Source organism: Strigops habroptila, chromosome Z (assembly GCF_004027225.2).
Source record: "Strigops habroptila isolate Jane chromosome Z, bStrHab1.2.pri, whole genome shotgun sequence".
NCBI classification, from domain to species: Eukaryota; Metazoa; Chordata; class Aves; order Psittaciformes; family Psittacidae; genus Strigops; species Strigops habroptila.
This window is the reverse complement of record NC_044302.2, coordinates 88,711,272-88,729,223: the sequence shown is the minus strand read 5'-3', so window position 1 is coordinate 88,729,223 and position 17,952 is coordinate 88,711,272. Positions and strand designations below refer to the sequence as shown.

General features: G+C 37.8%; 1 protein-coding gene across 1 annotated transcript in view; it reads left to right on the top strand.

Moving 5' to 3' along the window:
• The window catches only part of SLC1A3 (solute carrier family 1 member 3), a 61,918-nt gene extending 48,175 nt beyond the window's left edge, over nt 1–13,743 (top strand). The window contains exons 6-10 of the mRNA XM_030469746.1: nt 4,939–5,234; nt 6,672–6,905; nt 8,151–8,345; nt 9,756–9,890; nt 11,145–13,743. Of these exons, the coding sequence (XP_030325606.1) occupies nt 4,939–5,234; nt 6,672–6,905; nt 8,151–8,345; nt 9,756–9,890; nt 11,145–11,349 (1,065 nt within the window). The 3' untranslated portion in view covers nt 11,350–13,743. The remainder of the gene's footprint in view (nt 1–4,938; nt 5,235–6,671; nt 6,906–8,150; nt 8,346–9,755; nt 9,891–11,144) is intronic.
• Nucleotides 13,744–17,952: the final 4,209 nt, after the last annotated feature.

Genomic DNA, 17,952 nt, shown 5'->3' with positions numbered 1-17,952 from the left:
TTCTGCAAAATTAAATGGAGCTGTATTCCACAGTTACCTAAAACTAGATTTTTTTGTTAAAAATTATCTCTATACTACCATATCCATCCCCAGTTTAGGGATATCTAAAGAAAACTTTTGATTTATCTTTCAGCTCTGGCCATTATCTCTTAATTTCTCTTTCTTGGCTAATTTCAAAAATGCTATCTAGCCTGGGGCTAAGCAGTCATAACCAGTCTGCTTGTTAAGCAGATAGTGCTTTTTAACTGCTTATTCTTTGTGCTGTGCTCTGGAGATATATCAAAAGACAAAAGAAACACAAGTGAACTTGGGACATCAAGAGAAACAAGACCAGTTTAACAATTTGAGGAGGGTCATTCTGTTGTCAATAAGTGGAATTTGATGCCAGCTGAAGCTTAAAGAACTGTAAAGTTGCATCTGATAGCTGCATTTCTTCTGAGCTATTTTTAATTAAGTATTCTTTCCTGAACTCATTAAGGGGATTAGAAGTGTTAATCACATACCCAAACATGAATACTAACTAATATATGCCATCAATTCTTCATGATAATTTTGGCTAGTTAAGACATATTTTAACCTGTGTCATCAGCTCTTGTGCAGGCAGTTTAACAGTGTCCATATAGAAAGGAAAGAAAAAAAATAATTAGGAAAATGGGATATCAATGCCTCATTTTAATTTATTTCCACTTTTGAGCTTGAATTTATGCAAACTTGTTGCTTTTAAAATCATCATTCATTAAAAACTTCATAATCATATAAACTTAGCACAGACACTGCTAATTACACCATCTCCCAGTACTGACAGTAAATTACGAGTTTTTAGAGCAGTTACCCATGCAATTACCTTGTCTGCAAATTAACCACTGGAATGTGCTACTGTCGTGTTATAATGTGGCTTTTTAAAAAGTCATGCAATACATTGAAGTTAAATGACTGTGGGTTTCTCATACCACTAATGAAATCAAAATAATACTAAAGCATAAACAACTAATTCATTATATTATGCAATAAAGTAATTATGTTGTCTGTTTCATAATGGGCTAACTTGATTACAATTCATTTTAAAGAGCTACACAAACAGCTGAGAACTCTAATTCCCACCAAGATAGAGATCTGACTGAAAGTAGAAATCTCATAAAAGCTCACAAAATGATCTCTTATCACCAGTTTCTCTGCAGAGCAGCAATAGTCGACTCTGCTTGTCTATTCAAAACATTTGTCATTTGCTATCATCTTAAAGGTGGTCTTTCATCCTGTCACTACCTGTAAAATGTTGGCTTTTTCACCATTCCACACAGAAAATTTGTTTTGTCGTGGCCAAGCAATCTTGTATATAGCCTTTAGTCATCTGAAAAAGCACTAACAGGAATAAAGTTCAACCTATACTTTTTCCTTAGTAGATATCTCCTTTGCATTTCCCATATTTGGCTTTACTTAAATTCTTTTGCTTCACCAGGAAACTTCTCATAACTTTTGATAGGCTACTTTAGGCATGTCAGACACATCCACAGAGTTATCCTTAACCTCATCCAGCAACAATGAAGGACAGGCTGGCTCAAGTGACTGTTCTAGAAGAAATAAGGTTGCTCTGATTCCCACTCTTCAGATTCCCATTTTGAATTTGGAAGAGGTTCTAGAAAGACTGTTATCCTTAGCAACATTTCGTAGAATCACAGAACACTAGGTTGGAAGGAACCTCAAGGATCATCTGGTCCAATCTTTCTCAGCAAAAGCATGGTCTAGACTAGGTGTCCCAGCGCACTGTCAGCTAAATCATTAAAGTGTCCAACGCTGGGGAGTTCACCACTTTCCTCAGGCGGTTATTCCAATGGCTGATTGTTGTCATTGTGGAAAATTTTCCACTTGTGTCCGATCAGAATCTCCCCAGGAGCAACTTGTACCCATTACCGCTCTGCTTTTACATGTGACTCCCTGTAACAAGGGAATCTCCATCTTCTTTTTAGCCGCCCTTTAAATACTGGAACATGGTGGTAAGGTTTCCCTGAGCTTTCTTTTCCCAGTGCTGAACAAGCCCAGCTGTCTCAGCCTTCCATCATACCACAGGCTGCCCAGTCCTTTGGTCATCTCTGTGGCCCTTCTCTCGACCCTCTATAGCCTGTCCACATCTGTTTTGTGTATTTGGGACCAAAACTGATCACAGTAATCCAGGTGTGGCCTCACAAGTGGTGAGTAGAGTGGGATGATGACTTCTTTATCTCTGTTGGTGATGCCCTTGTTGATGTAACCCAGCATCCTTTTGGCTTTCTTTGCTGCAGCAGCATCACACTGTTCACTCTTACTGAGCTTGCTGTTCACCAGGACTCCCAGGTTCCTTTCCACAGAGCTGCTCCCCAGCTGGGTAGATCCCAGTGTGTGCTTCACTCTTGGACTGTGTTTACCCAGGTGCACGACCTTACGCTTGTCCTTGCTGAACTTCATAAGATTCTTGTTACCCCACTCTTCCAGCCTATCCAGGTCATCCTGCAGGGTGGCTCTCCATTCCAAAGTGTCTGAATACTTTAGTCTGACCAGCAGGGTGAGTCAACAGATAAGATCTACATCTGTGTGTACCTGTCTGCTAGCTGAAATGGACTTTGCTAAATGAGGTCCTAAAATCCATCCTATAAAGAGACCTAGCAAATAAAGAATTAAAGGTATCTTCCTGCTGGGACAGAATTCCAGAATCAGCACTAAAAAGAAGATATATGCTTATTACAAGCTAAAATGATTTCTAGCTGGGTTTTTTAAAAATAGGAAACTTCAGTGATTGTGCTTTCTCCCCTGTAGCTGCCCAAACTGTTCTCCAGTCCCCTGTCACAACTTCTGAGCCAAAGGCTAATTCCAACCTAATTTGATATGAGGGGGGCAATTCTCAGACAAATCAAGGCTTTGCTGCCACTGAAAGAAGGACACCTCTGACTTAGCTCATGGCCTGTTCCAACAGGCAGCAGCTAACCAGTCAGGCAGCACACATCTAACACTAACAGCCTATCATGTGTTTCTTTTGACCTAGTCAAACAGGCAGGAATGAGAGAAGGACCTGAGGGTAATGGAGAATCAGGATAACGTTAGTTATGATGTGCTAGGGAGTTAGGAAATCAATAGGAAATTCAGTAGGAAATTCGGCTTTAAGTCCAGTCCTCATTAAACAGCTTGCTTTTTTATGTTTGTCTAATCTGTACACCCCAAGTCCAGCATAATTCCAACCGTCAGATACTCACCTTAAGGAATTTTTACCTGAGTTTTTTTTTCTACTGAAAAACAGTAATGAAAATTAGAAGAATTAAAAGTGTTTAACGTACAGTGTTAGGCAGTATTTTAACATTGCTGTCAGGACTGAATTAAAAACCCTTTAGGAAAAACTTCTAGAAAATTTCCATTTCCACTGTAATAACTCTATTGCCTCACAGAAGAGGGCAATCCCATTCCTTCTTCCCTCGGTGTGTAGTTCCATTCTCACTGTTTTGCCCTTTTCGGCATTCGTCAGTTAGTGAGCTGATCCCTCCCATAAACTTTACCCCCTGCTTGGTAAGTTTTCTGGCAATTTAAAAGGTAGAATTGGATCACTGAGAGGTCAAACTAGAACTGGCACAGAGGGGAAATTACCACAGACTGGATGTAAGTGGTAAGGGAGTGGAACTGGACCTTTCTGTGTCAGCCAACTGGCCGAACAGCGCAGCTGTCTCCTCTAACCACAGACCAAATCTTGAGATGTTTTAGCAAATTTCATTTAAAACTCAAGAATATCTGACCTCCGTGGATATTTGTTCTGCTACATCTTATTCAGAAACTTTCCATAAATCTCCTGTAAGCAAGTTTTACTTCAAAGTTTGAAAGACTTCAAGCTTTCGGATATGCCAAATATGTGGAAAGAGTGCATAAAGCTATTCAGGTGTGGAAAATAACAGAAAATTAGGTCAGGGTTGATAGATGCTGATATTCAGGTTTTTCACCTTGGTCATAAGTACTCCATTTCACTCAAATACTACTGCAGTGTGCAACAGCCTCCAGATATTACTAATAATACTACAGCTCCTGGACTTAATATTTGTCTTTTGTTGGCAGGCCCAAAGGAATAAAAATCCAAAGTTGCTGAATTACCTTGACACCAGCATCCCATTGCTTTAATAGGGTATTTAGTATCCTGAGATACATTAGGAACATTTTACTAATTATACTTAGTATTCCTTGTGTTCAACAGAATTTAATCAGGACAGGGATGCAGGGCTTTTTGAGCCCAGATAGAAATATTCAGGATGAACATTTCTCTTTAGAAAAGCCTTAAGTGGTGAAGGACTGTTTTTCAAAGTAGATGTTTAGGAGCATATTGAGATTTTGAAATTGATTTGCCCATTCCATAATACAACCATTTAAGATAGAACCCTTTCCTAGTTAAGAAAAGTGGTGATTTGTTACTGCAAATCATAGAAAACTAATGTCTTTGCCATAGCAAGGGAAATACGGGTATATTATATTTGAGTTACTTTCAATCTAATTTTTTTATAATTCAAAAAGAGGAAAAAGTAAGTAAACTCCAGAGCATATAAAATATTCTCACTAGCTGGAAAAGACTCCTTTATTTAACAGATCTAAATACCTTGTTAGGAAAAATACCAATTTATAAAAATGCAAACTAAGAACCAGTAGTTCTGCACAAAACTCATGAGCATGATAAATCTGCATCTTCGATTTTGACATATTCATGAGAAAATGAGTTCTGGAAACTGAAGGTGAAGATTTAGCTCTTGAAGTTAACACGGATTTTTGTTGCTTTCAGGAAAGCCAGGTTTTTGTCACAGTACATTTTACTAACATAACTCAATTACAAACATAACTCAAATGTTCTACAATAGTAATTAATAATTTAATGTGTGATTTTTTCCTTTGTTTGCTATGATTCACAGAATTCCTATCTTTCTTTTATTTTTGTTTCAACAGTTCAAAACTAACTATGAAAAGAGAATGTTTAAAGTAGGTATTCCATCCAATGACACTTCTACAGTGGCTTCCATAATAAGCAATGTGTCAGAAGCAATGGAAACCCTCACCCAGTTGAAAGAGGAAATAGTTCCTGTTCCAGGTTCTGTAAATGGAGTGAATGCCCTTGGTTTAGTGGTTTTCTCAATAAGCTTTGGCCTGGTGATTGGAAGCATGAGAGAGCAAGGTCAAGCATTAAAAGACTTCTTTGATAGCCTTAATGAGGCTATCATGAGATTGGTAGCTCTAATCATGTGGTAAGTGCCTCTTTGATAAATTCCATTTTAAGTTACTAACAATACTTTTTCATCACAGTACTGGATAGCAACAGTCTGTTTGGCAGGAAGTCAGACAATAAGATCTCAACTGCCTCATAGCCTTTTTTCATACATGAACCCAAGAACTATAATTCTGTATGTCAACAATTTTGTTGACACACAACGAAGTGTTGACACTTTGTTCAGTATAATGTCAACAATTTACTCTTTCAGTGTGTTTAGCTTTAGACATAAGAAAAATCAGAGTCTGTGGCAGAACTTGCTAAACTTATACTGAGACATTCTATGTCTTCATAAAGATAGCAATCACAACAGTATGCTATCAAAGTTTCCTTATATCCTAATCTGACTTCACTAAAGGAAACCGACAAATCTCTGCCATAATCTTATTTCTACATAGCAAGACCTTGTTATCATTAGTTTCCAACATAACTGGTTCCTGCAGTTGTGTAGTGTATACATATGTCCTTTCATTGTAGCTGCACTGCTTAAACATACACATAACTTTCCTACTTCCTTTATTGTGCTCAATAGGTAAATAAAACCAATACCTTTTCCCTTATTAGATATGAAGCCTTTTCAGTGACGAAGATGCATTATTTGTCAAGCAGAAGGTTAATTAGAGAGAATTATTACTTCTGAGAATTTTTTACATGGATTTCATGGCTTAAAATGCAATCGAGATATGCTGGGTGAATTTTGTTCTGTGGTAACTTAGTGTGAACAGACAAGTGGACATTTATAGATATAAGGCTGTACCAAAGGTCCAGTTGCAGCAGAATTACATTAGGGTTTTGTGCTCAGCACTAGCTCTTTCTTCATCTATAGTTGTGCTTACCCATAGGAAAAAACAGATCATCCACATTTGTTGCTGCCCCTCAATACAGCTAAAATCTGTCATACAGATGATTTCATGCTCATGCATTTACCAAGTGCCCCACTGTATAAAATGGCGTGTGGCCAGAAGCAGCCTGAAATCATCAGGTGTTTTCCCAGCAACATGGTAAACAGCACTGGTGAGACAATAGAACTAGGTGCATGGCCTTGTCTACAAGTATGTCTGTTGAGCCTTCATTCATACAGACTGAATTATAACAGAATTGGCTAAACTAGCTTTTAAATTACACTTGAATTCCAAAGGGACCCAATCTCTCTACTCGTCTGAAAGGCATGCTATGCATCTTGAAATTCTCATCAGATCCTGAATCTCGTGGAGCCTATCAGAAACATCCACTACTGTGGTTTAATCCAGGTTGAACTGTGAGGAGTTGAACTCTTGAAATGCCTCTGAATGATTAGAGACAGCCTAACTGTGAAATCCTCTGATCATGTTTGCATATAAAGACAAGAAGAATAGATGGGGGAGTGAATTTCTACTTTGTTCAGTACAACATTAATTTGATTTCTTATTTGAAGGTATGCTCCACTTGGAATCCTCTTCCTGATTGCTGGAAAAATTGTTGAGATGGAAGATATGGGTGTGATCGGTGGTCAGCTTGCCATGTATACCGTAACAGTTATCATCGGTTTGCTAATTCATGCTGTCATTGTCTTACCTCTTCTCTACTTCCTGATCACTCGTAAGAACCCTTGGGTATTTATTGGAGGCTTAATCCAGGCATTAGTCACAGCTTTGGGAACGTCTTCCAGGTATAGTACAATATTTTAAGGCCATATGTTTTTTATAATATTACTGATTTGAGAAACAATCTTGTATTGTATTTGGTTATTCAAGGTTTCACTTGGGCACTTCATTTCTGTTCTGCTGCTTTCTGATAGAGGTAATTGTTTTCATTATACTGACTTGAACTCTATTTTCTGTAAGAATCCCTGAACAGAGATGAAATTAGTCTGTTTGCTGACACCAACTGTATGGCTGGAATCCTTGTGACTTTAGCCTTGATGTTTTAAGATTTTCAGGTAGTTTGTAATGGCATGTGATCAAAACAACATAGATCACATACTGATGTTCTAGCTGTTGCTGAACAGTATTTGCACAGCATTGAGGCCTTCTCTGTTTCTCATTCTACCCTTCAGTGAGTAGATTGAGGGGTGTGCAATAGATTGAGAGGGCACACAACCAGGCAGATTCCATGGCATTTACATCATGCTCAGCAATCAAAAGGCAAAAGAGATGATTTTAAGTAGGCTAGCCATCTTTTACTTGGAACTAGCTGGGCATTGGTCCATCTGTGGGAGGCTGTGAGTGATTGCCTTTGCATTACTTGTTCTATTTTGGTTTTTTGTATCTTCTTCCATTTATCCTTCACTTATTAAATATTTTATTTTTCCCCCAGAAATCTCAACCCCTGCATCTTCTTATTTTTAGTGCTCCTTTCCTCTTTGCCCCTCCCACTCAGGGTATAAGGACATGTAAGTTAGTGGCTGTGTGGTGCTTTGCTGCCTGCTGGTGTTAACCCACAAGTGATGAAGTAATGCAACTGTTCATCAAACACCCTTTCCAGGGAAACTAGCAAATAAATAAGACAAAACATGCTGTTTACTGAAGGCTTCAATAGCTCAATTTGTATAACTTCAGGAAAGCAATGCTTAGGGATAATTCGATAATAACTCCATGACATAAAAAATGACAAGTAGGATTCTTCTGCCTAGCAGAATCTCATGACAAATTACTAATATTAGACACATTCAGACTAGGGGCTACATAGAGAGTGACAGTAATTAACCACTGGAAAAGTTTCCAAGAGCATCAGGAGAATGTCCATCATTAGAAGTGTTTAAAGGCCTTTGAATTTTTAGAAAAATATTCTGGCAGATCACATAAAAACTAAGACAGAGAGAACAATCTCTCTTGTCATCACAATGTGTGGCACTCTTTTCATTCCCTTTTTGTAGAATTTATATGGTGTATTAGCTTCTTTCTTTTTGTTTTAGTTCTGCCACACTACCTGTTACGTTCAAGTGTCTAGAAGAAATAAATGGAGTGGACAAACGAGTTACGAGATTTGTACTCCCGGTTGGTGCTACAATTAATATGGATGGAACTGCTTTATATGAGGCTTTGGCTGCAATTTTCATTGCACAGGTTAACAACTTTGATCTGAACTTTGGCCAGATTATCACAATCAGGTACAGAAACCATTATTACCTATATCAAATAAAAGCGTTCTGTAATGACACCTTGCTGTTGTATGTGGGATTAAACAAGAGCATCTAGAGCTAAAACCAAGAACTGCTACAGTAACTGAATAACTGTAATGATTTACATCTTCTGCACATATTCTCCATTAGGTAAACCTTCAAAAAACTGTAACATGGTGTTTAGTAGAGGCAACCAGAACAGTTTTCAATTACTTTTAAATTTTCTTTCTCAGGAACTCATGCAGCTGTTGGGAGCTATAGACTTGCAATCAGTATCAGGTAGTTTATGATGCCTGTACAAAGCAATAGCATAAAAGTGTCAGAGCGCTAATGCTAGAAGTACTGTTTTCCTAGTCCTGAAGGTCTCAGGATACAAGTAGAACAAGCTGTATGAGGAGCAGTAACACCTCTTCTTACACCAGCTGATAGAGCTGGAGAAAATAGGTGCATTATCAAGCACACAAGCCTTTATGTTTGAAATAGAACCACAAACAACCCACTAAGTAGCACTCGATGATAAATGATCTGCATTAATTTCCTTATATTACTCAAATGGAGAGAAAAGGGTGATGGATACATGTGCAGAAGAAAGAAATGTTGGCAAGGCAAAAGAGGGACACTGTAGGACAGAGAGACACATATTTATCACTCAGGAACGCTGAAAGTTCAGATATGGAGAACTGGGAATGTAGAAGGTTTTCAAGAAGTGCTTCTCTCTGTAAAAACCGCCAGCATAATTCAAAATTCATCAACAGAAGGCAAAACGCTGCCTTCATGCTCCAAGGCAATCTTTCCACATTCATTAGTACTAGAGCTGCTCCCTGCCAAATAACCTGACAAAACAAATTCTTCCTAAACTAGGTGTGAATAATCATATTTATGTCAAGTTACTAGACTGCAAGATTCAGGGTTTCCAGCAGGTTTCTGTTTTCTGATGGCAGAACGCCAACTGCTGGAGGATATATACTTCACCTGGCATGAAGTATATGTACAGTGAGATGGACAGAGAATAAAAATTCTTGCATTAGATCTGCCAGGACAAAATTACCTCCTCAGCTTTTATTTGAACATGCTTGAGCTTGCTGTGTGAGTTTATTCAATGGGTGGGAGCAGGTAGCTATAATGTTTTTGTCTGGCCCTTAGCATCTAGCAGGGGATTTAACACCTAAAAAACCCATGTTTCAAGGATTCTGGATAAAGGTTTAGTGTAAACATTTTTGGATTAAGATCCACACTCCTCTGCAGCTATGCAGTGTTCAGATAAAGGACTGGAGTCATCTTCTTATTTTTTACTGAGCAAATGCCTTCTTGTTTCATATCTGGTTTTAATGTTTGCCAGATGATAAAGGGAGTTTATTATGGAAGTTGATTAATTGCTCTTGCCATCTCTTTGCACAGCATCACAGCTACAGCTGCCAGTATTGGGGCTGCAGGCATTCCTCAAGCTGGATTGGTTACCATGGTCATTGTGCTTACATCAGTAGGCTTGCCTACAGATGATATCACTCTTATCATTGCAGTGGACTGGTTCTTGTAAGTATTTTTATGGAGTCACTAAGGTCTCAGACCATATTTTGAAGTGGAATTGCCAGGGACATTCTGCCAATATTACGGTCAGTGGTGTACTTTTTTTTGCTGTGGAAGGCAGTTGGAAAGAAGTGCTAAAAAAAAAAATAAATAAAAAAATAAAAAGAAATCACAATTTCTTGCAATTAAGGGATTTTCTTGGAGCAGATGGTGGAGGGTGTTACTTAGTGAAAAGGATTACTTAGAAACCTGGATCTTTAAGGTACTAAGAAAAGTGTTTCAGACACACTGTAATTAAATTAGCAAAGAATTGCTTTAGTCTTCTATTTTCTGTGGGATGGAGATGAAAACCCTTCCATCAATCAGGCTGAGAGCTGGTTCAGATCCAACTCAGTTCATTGCAGCCCTGCTGACTAATCTAGGGAAGGTTCATATGTCTACCCCATGGTAATGAAAAACAGTTGTGTAACAATCTTACCCAGCTACCACAATGTATTGCCCCCCAGTTTTTCCATTCCTCTGTAGAAGACTAACTGAAACCTCTAAGTATATGGGGAAATCCCTTAGGTCCAGGAACTAAATCAAAAGCAGAAGGTTTCCTCCAACCTCTCTTTCACCTTACGCCTATGAGTTAGCATTTCTAAAGGCTTTTACCCTTCGGTCTTCTCAAGTGGTGCCTGCAAGAAGTTGCCTGTGTTGTTATCAGAACTTCATGTCTTCAAATGATTAGCTAACCACATGCCCACAGCCTTATGTAGGTAGGCACGGAGTAACAGTGCCAGTTACTCCTTGTCAAGCTCCTTTCTACATCTTCTGGGCAGGGCTCTCTAAGAGGGCTGAATTATTGTAGTTTAATTTTAATAATTTCAGCATAGTTCCACCCTAAATTACTGACCATAGTTATGGTCAGGAGAAAAATGACCTTAAGAAGGTACTTATTGGCTTACATGTTCAGAGGATATAAACCCAACCACCAGAGTACAGATATGCCTCCAAGCAGCATCTTCCATATGCTCTTTTTGTTGTCCTCATCACACAGCTATTTCTTGCTGTGAAGTTGCCAAGACTATTAACACATTTTATGACTCAACATGCTATTATATATGTTAATTTCCATAGAAGAAATCATGGCATTAAAGGTCGAATAAATATACGTAAAACAGCTGAATTGGTAGCTACGTAAAGGTCATTTTAAGAGCTAGTCTGCATGCTTCAATGAACAAGTGGTGAAATCAAAGCTAACTTACTGTTTCTCCTTAGGGATCGCCTCCGTACCACTACCAATGTCTTGGGAGATTCCATTGGAGCAGGAATTGTTGAACATTTATCACGACATGAGCTGAAGAACAGGGATGCTGAAATGGGTAATTCTGTGATAGAGGAGAATGAAATGAAGAAACCATACCAACTGATCTCACAAGAAAATGAGAGTGAGAAACCATTAGATAGTGAAACCAAGATGTAAGGTAGAGAAAGCATGAATCCAACACTACAAGTGTGGAAAACACATACGTTTTCCAGCCATTTGTATCTTGAATTCACCAAGTTCACTTATTCCTTGATTTCTCCCTTTATGCTCACACTGGAAAGAGTTAATGAAAATATATTCCAAATTAGCGGTGATCATGGTGTATGTTGGTTTCCCACTTAAAAAGAGTTAACAGGCAACAACACCAATCCTGCTAGACATGTGCTAACTGGGGATAAAAAAAAAAAGAGAGATTGTCATTTAAATGAAAACAAAAATCAGTGTGTATGTTACTCAGTCCTCTGCACCTTTTTTATTTTGTTTTATTTTTAATGAACTGGAACGTAAAAACACTTAACAGAGCCTGAAAATGGTTTTATTTTTTTAAATACCAGTTGTAAAATTCCTAACATTTATAAACACACAATCAATACTTCTTACTTGGTTTCTGCATCCAGCTAAGTAAATTAACAGGGTTTTTCCCTTTTTATCTGTTGTTTTCTGGTTTTCTTTTCCCTAGTTGTTCAAATACTAGCAGGACAATAAAAAGAAGGACAATAATTGAGAGGATAAAAAGGTATATAAATTAAAAAAAATACCCAACTTTAGCACTCTTATCAGCTGAATTGAAATATTTCTGATAAAGTTATTTCATTTAGACAGAGATTTTTGCATTAGCCTCAGCTGATCTTGACAAAAAAATACCCTTGTCAGCTCCTACTGACTTGCAAACATTTATGTATATATGTATGTACTTCCAACCTCGATTTGCCCCCTTAATTAATTTCAACATCACAACCCAGGTGAAAAATCTATATGTGTGTTTGCAGGAGAAAGGCCATGGGCTGTATTGGATCTGGGACAGAAAGTGTCTGTTTCCTCCAAACAGAGAGACGGGACATCTTCTGTTTGGAAAAAAAGTAATAATTGCTCTGGGTATGCCATTATCTACTTAAAAATCACTTTTCAAGTCTGTGCCAGCCTTCTGCAGAAGGGGCAGACAGCTGAGATGCTCAGATCCTAAAGGGATCATAAAGGGATTAGATTCTAAATCTGAAACCCTGAGACCAGCAGGAGGATTTCTGATTGGAAAACTTCCAAATGTTTCGTCACCCCAATGGTAAGTTATAGAGCTATTAGCTGGATTTACACTTTTCTGTCTGGAGAAGAAGGCTCCCTATCTCAACAGGAAATTTTGAAATCCTTGTGTCTTTATCACTAGCATCTCAAAAAGAAGAAGTAACACACTTAGAAGGTGAAATTAATGGGTGCTTTTTTACTAAGAAAAATATATAAATTGCAAAATAGTAAATACTATAATAAATGTTGACATTTTTAATTAGAGAGTAATTAATATTGTAAGTTTCTTTCAGGGAATAGATATGGAAAGAATGAGAAAAGTGAAACAATGCACTTGTAATCTTGTGGCTTTTTTTGTTCATTTCAAGATTATTCCCTGATGAAGCCCTTTTCTAGAAATATAAATCATATATTTCTTCCTTTTTGCCTTTTATTATTATAGAGGTTAAACTGGAAAGTTTTATAATGCAGTTACAACTGGGGGGATGAAAAAATATTAATCAACAGGCACAATAGTGTTGAGTGATTTTTTAATTAAAATGGTTGTCTATTGCTCCCTACCCAAAACTTCTGATGGCAGAAATCAAGGATTCCCTTGCAATGTCCCAGTTGCCACAAAAAAAACCCCATTCAATATGTTACTCTGTCACTAAAAGAATATAAATACGGTGTACAAATAACTATTGTGAAAATGTCAGCATGCTGGTTGAAAAGCAAATCTTTTCCCAGGCAAGACTGGTTTTTTTAAGGACTGAAAACTCCTGCCCATCTTCTCCAATTGAGTAATCCAGACAATACGAGCAGGAACTCTACAGTGAATGAAGTGAGCAGGGTTTAATACAAAGTATTGAGCAGTCAAACCAACAAAGCTCTAAATGAATCTCTGACTGAAAGAGAACAAAAATGGGGGATTTTTTTTTGCTAACAGAATGCAAATCTAGGATATAGACAGGCATTTTCTGATATGTAATTAGAGATATTTTTATATAGATACTGTATTCAGAATGTGTGTATAAACATTAACAATAGAATTTATGGCATAACAGTTTAATTTTTTGTGAAGATTTTGTTTGGAAGTACATTGCAAAGACAATGTAAATGGCTGTCTTTCTATGGCATCAGCTGAGAAAAAAGAATTGTGTCACAAAGAATGTGATCTTTTTTTATACTAACTTTGTTTGTTATGGAAATCAGGTATTATAGAAAGATTCCCTTCCCCATCCCTCACTGGTTCTGCATTGGTATGCACCCAGCATGGATTAAGAAACATTACTTTGTAGATGTATTTTCAATAAAAATAGTTTTACATTACTGCTTTTTTGTGATTTACAATTTCTTTCAAAGGTTCTGGAATAGGACCTTTGCACAAATTCAGAGATGACAAACTCATAATATGAGATTTCAGGAATTCCAGGCCATTTTTACAACAGGGATTTGATATAGCAGGGCTTCCTCACTTCAAATACCTGCTTACAGGGGGAGAGGGAGGAAACATTTAAAATTAAAAGAACAAACATTCATCTACTTACGTTCATTCAAGTTCAAGTGTATAAATTCATATTGATATCTGCAAAATACTAAAAAAGAAAAGTATTGACATTTTCATTTGTTCAGCTACTGCAAAGCTGCTGGTTCATTTTGGATGTACAATCAGATGGCCCAAACCCCCCATTGACTGGGGTATTACCGCATCATAACATTACACTGTCCTAGACAATCTACTGTTTTTCTCATGGAAGTTGTTTGTGTTGGTGTTAGGGTTTATTTAGCAACAATTTCACCTAGCAGTTATCATCTAATTGAAGTGAATGTCTTATCAGAGGAGACATGGTGTTCTAACGCCCATGAGCATAGCTTTTCCCATTGTTTTCTAGTTATCCACACATTCATTCACTCAATCCAGGTAAGTATCTTTGTGTTTCTAGAATTACTATTCGTGATGGGAATAGTTAAAGAAAGAGGGTTCAGGTATCACTTAGACATATTACTGGCACAGTGGCCTTGCTTACTCTTCTGTGCCCCCCTGCAAAATAAAGATTACTGGTATTCCATAATTTTTCAGCAGTGTTTTCATTTGGAAGCTGGGGTACGAAACAGCCATGCCATTCTCAGGCAAGAATTTATGTCCCTGTAACAGTGTGTGGCCAGTATAAAGCAAAATGATCATGCATGTGGAAAATCAACTACTGGCACAGGAAAGTATTTCTGTCTTCCCCTCTGAGGGACTGAATTTTCACAAGTGATATTTGTGTTCCAACAAAGGCACAACTGATAAGAAATTTAGGTGTTTTCTTTTTGTTTGTTTGTTTTTTTCAACTAACCCTGTAACACAAGCTTAGTTTCGTAAAGTTATAATGGAAATTGTACAGAAGAATGTATCTTGCTTCCAGTGTGACCAATAGTGTATGATCAACTTACTTCTAGTGCAATCAGCCATTTCCCACAACAGGAGAAAAAATCTGAGATGACCTGATAGAGCACTTCCTATCTGGATTTCTGTGCCATCTTTCTAAAGTGATCAGCTTACCCTGGAAGCATGGAGTAAGATGGAGAAAGACTCCTGGAAGATGGATGAAGACTTGCACACTTCCATGCCAAGCTGAAAACCGAGACATACAGCACCAGTGAGGCAGCAAGACTCTTTCTGATAATAGAGAGCTGTAGTCAGATGATACAACCCTGCATAGTGAGCCCTTCTTCCCCTCTTCCCCCACCTGGCTCCTCAGATGTCTGTAAGATACCCAAATGTACCTAAAATTCCAAAATTTTAGTACAGGAGCACTTGCATCTCTAATCAAAGCTTTTCTTTGACATGCCTCATTACACAACTAGGGCTGCACAAATAATTGATTTTTCACTTCAGTAAGAAAACTGAAAAACTGAGAAGAATAATTCTTCCAGGGCATCATGAAACATTTTTTTATTATTATTGCTTTGGGGGGGGGGGGGGGAAAAAAAAAAAAAAAAACCAAAAAAAACCCAAAAAAAAAAAAATAAAAAAACCAAATCGGGTATAATGAAATGTTTCATTCTCCACTTCTTGAAACATCAAATCTCACTTCTGGATTGCTTTTACTCTATCTTAAATTAAAACAAACTCAGCTGTAAAATGAACTGGAAATAAAACACTGAACCACTCTGCTAGGAAAATGTCAAAATTAAATATTTCAGCTTTTCTATAATATCTCTTCACTTTAAAGCCAATTTTATTCACAGAAGTTGGAACAGCTTCACAAGTACTTGCCTCAAAACTGTATTTTTCAGCAGTATATTTTTATATTAATGCTTTTTTTTTGTTCTTTACAACTTTCTTTCTCCAGACATTGCACATTTTTCTGCTTTTCCTGGTTGCTTAGATTTTTTTTCCTCATTATACTATTGGCTTTTCAAACAATTTTCAGAACTCCTGATATTTGATGAAAATGATAAAAATCAACTCTTACCTGTTATTTTTCCATTCATATTATTATTACACTTGCTTTTAAGCTTGTGTTCATTTCCCGCATCATGGGAATTTTTTTTAATGTGTCAACCTGTTTCCTATTTTCTTCAGTACCATATTCCTCTCTGTATCTACCACACTTTCTCTGTTGGCTTTACTCCTCATTTTAACAGCTTCTTCTCCAAGAACTCCACTGTAGCAGGTCTTCATAAAGCCAGACGCAGGTCTCAGTAGTATTCTTGGTCTCCTTCATAAAGCTAAACATGATTCAGCCTTTCTGTGTTTCGGTCATGACCAACAAAATGGGGACAATAGTGTTCCCCTGCAGAGAAACACTAGAGAGAGATTTCCAGAGAGACAAAGACAGTGGAGAGCTGGTACAATGGAGCTGACACACACACATGGGTCGTGGCTCATGCACCATCCAGACCCTGAGGGTTTGCCCTTACTGCGTAGTACCTTTGTACTGTTATGTCCTGTGTTATACATACTTAAGGTGCATTTAAGGATTTATATTACCCCCTCTTCAAAAGAAAACTTAAATGAATTTGTTCATCATAATTGTTCACAAAACCAGGCCAAATCCTGTGGTGCTTCCTCGCTCCTTTCAGTGGCAAAACTGCCTTGAATAGCAATTGAGGAAGGATGAAATAAAGACTTGACTTGAATTTCACACACAGAGAATAAACTACAGTACAAATTTATTCAGAATAGAATTAGTACTAGTGACAGGTGGTGACTGTCATCTACTCTGAGCAGGTGCGACACAAACCTCCCTTCACAGAACTGCCGGTTCACCTTGCTCATGACCTGCAGTTCCTCTCCTATTTGAATCCTGCTCCTCTCCCAGGCAGCAACTCCTGACAATGCCAAATTGCCTGTTGGTTTTGTGATACACACAAATGGGGACTGGGGTGAGACCACCCAACTTGCTTTCATTTACAGTCTAAGACAGGATGTAAGGCCGAGTCTCCAGAAGAAAAAGACTACGGTACTAACCCACTGTGCCACTTAGCCTCCACAGTGCAAAAGAACTATTCAAATGCTGCCAACGCTTCATTTTCAGATGTACTGTGGCTCTGTAACAAACAGCCTCCTAAAAACTGCAGTTTCCCAGCAATGACAGCCAAAATTTTTCTCTCATTGGATTATGCTGCCATCGTGTGGCAGTTGTTTTATACAAGAAAAGTTTTCTCTACAATTAAAAAATAAATCCTCCCACGGGCAGTTGAGCAGAACACTTAACGTTTGCTTCAGGTGCAGAATATCATTACTATTATTATTATTAGCCTATCACTATCGTTATAGTGATAATCCAATTTATTCACATAAAGAATATACTCTTTCCTCTTGTCCTCTGTTCAGCACAGCCTTAAAGAGGTTCAACTGTGAACACCTTCATTCTCATATTGATTCTTTTGTGTGTGTGTTCATTTATCTGTGCTTTATCTGAGCACCTCTCAAGCAAGACAAAGGTGTCTTGGGGAAAATGTGTACTACAGTTACTGAAACACTCTTTTAGAAACTCTGAGAATAGTGGTGCATCTGCTGCTTTGTTAAAACTAATTGCTAACACAGTGGAGTTTCACACAGTTATTAATGTCTTTTCCAGTCTTAATTGTTTCTCTTTGAAGAGTGTTTCTCTGGGTAATCTGGTGTCCCCCACGGTGCTATGAAAATGCTAGATTTGCACCCTTGAAATCTATACCTGCCAAACCTTGCCCCTATTGATGCATATAGGCAGTACATTGTCTTGTAGTCTTTCCATAGGAGCCCTTGATTAACAATCCTTGAAAAACAATAATGAAGACTGTCAGCTGCAGCCAGAAAGCATTTGGTATATCTAACAAAGAGAAGAACATACAAAACATTTTAGGTTTTCTTTCTCCTAAGACTGATTCTGATCCAGGCCAGTTCCCTGGCTCATCTGCTCTAATCTGCCAACAAGTTACAGAGTCCATGGGAGTACAGACAAAGCATGAGCACTGAAAAGGATCTTAGAGTTGTCACTGACAGTTTCCTGAAATCATTGGTTCAATGCATTGGCCCAAAAGGCAGCAAGATGCTGGGTGTCATCA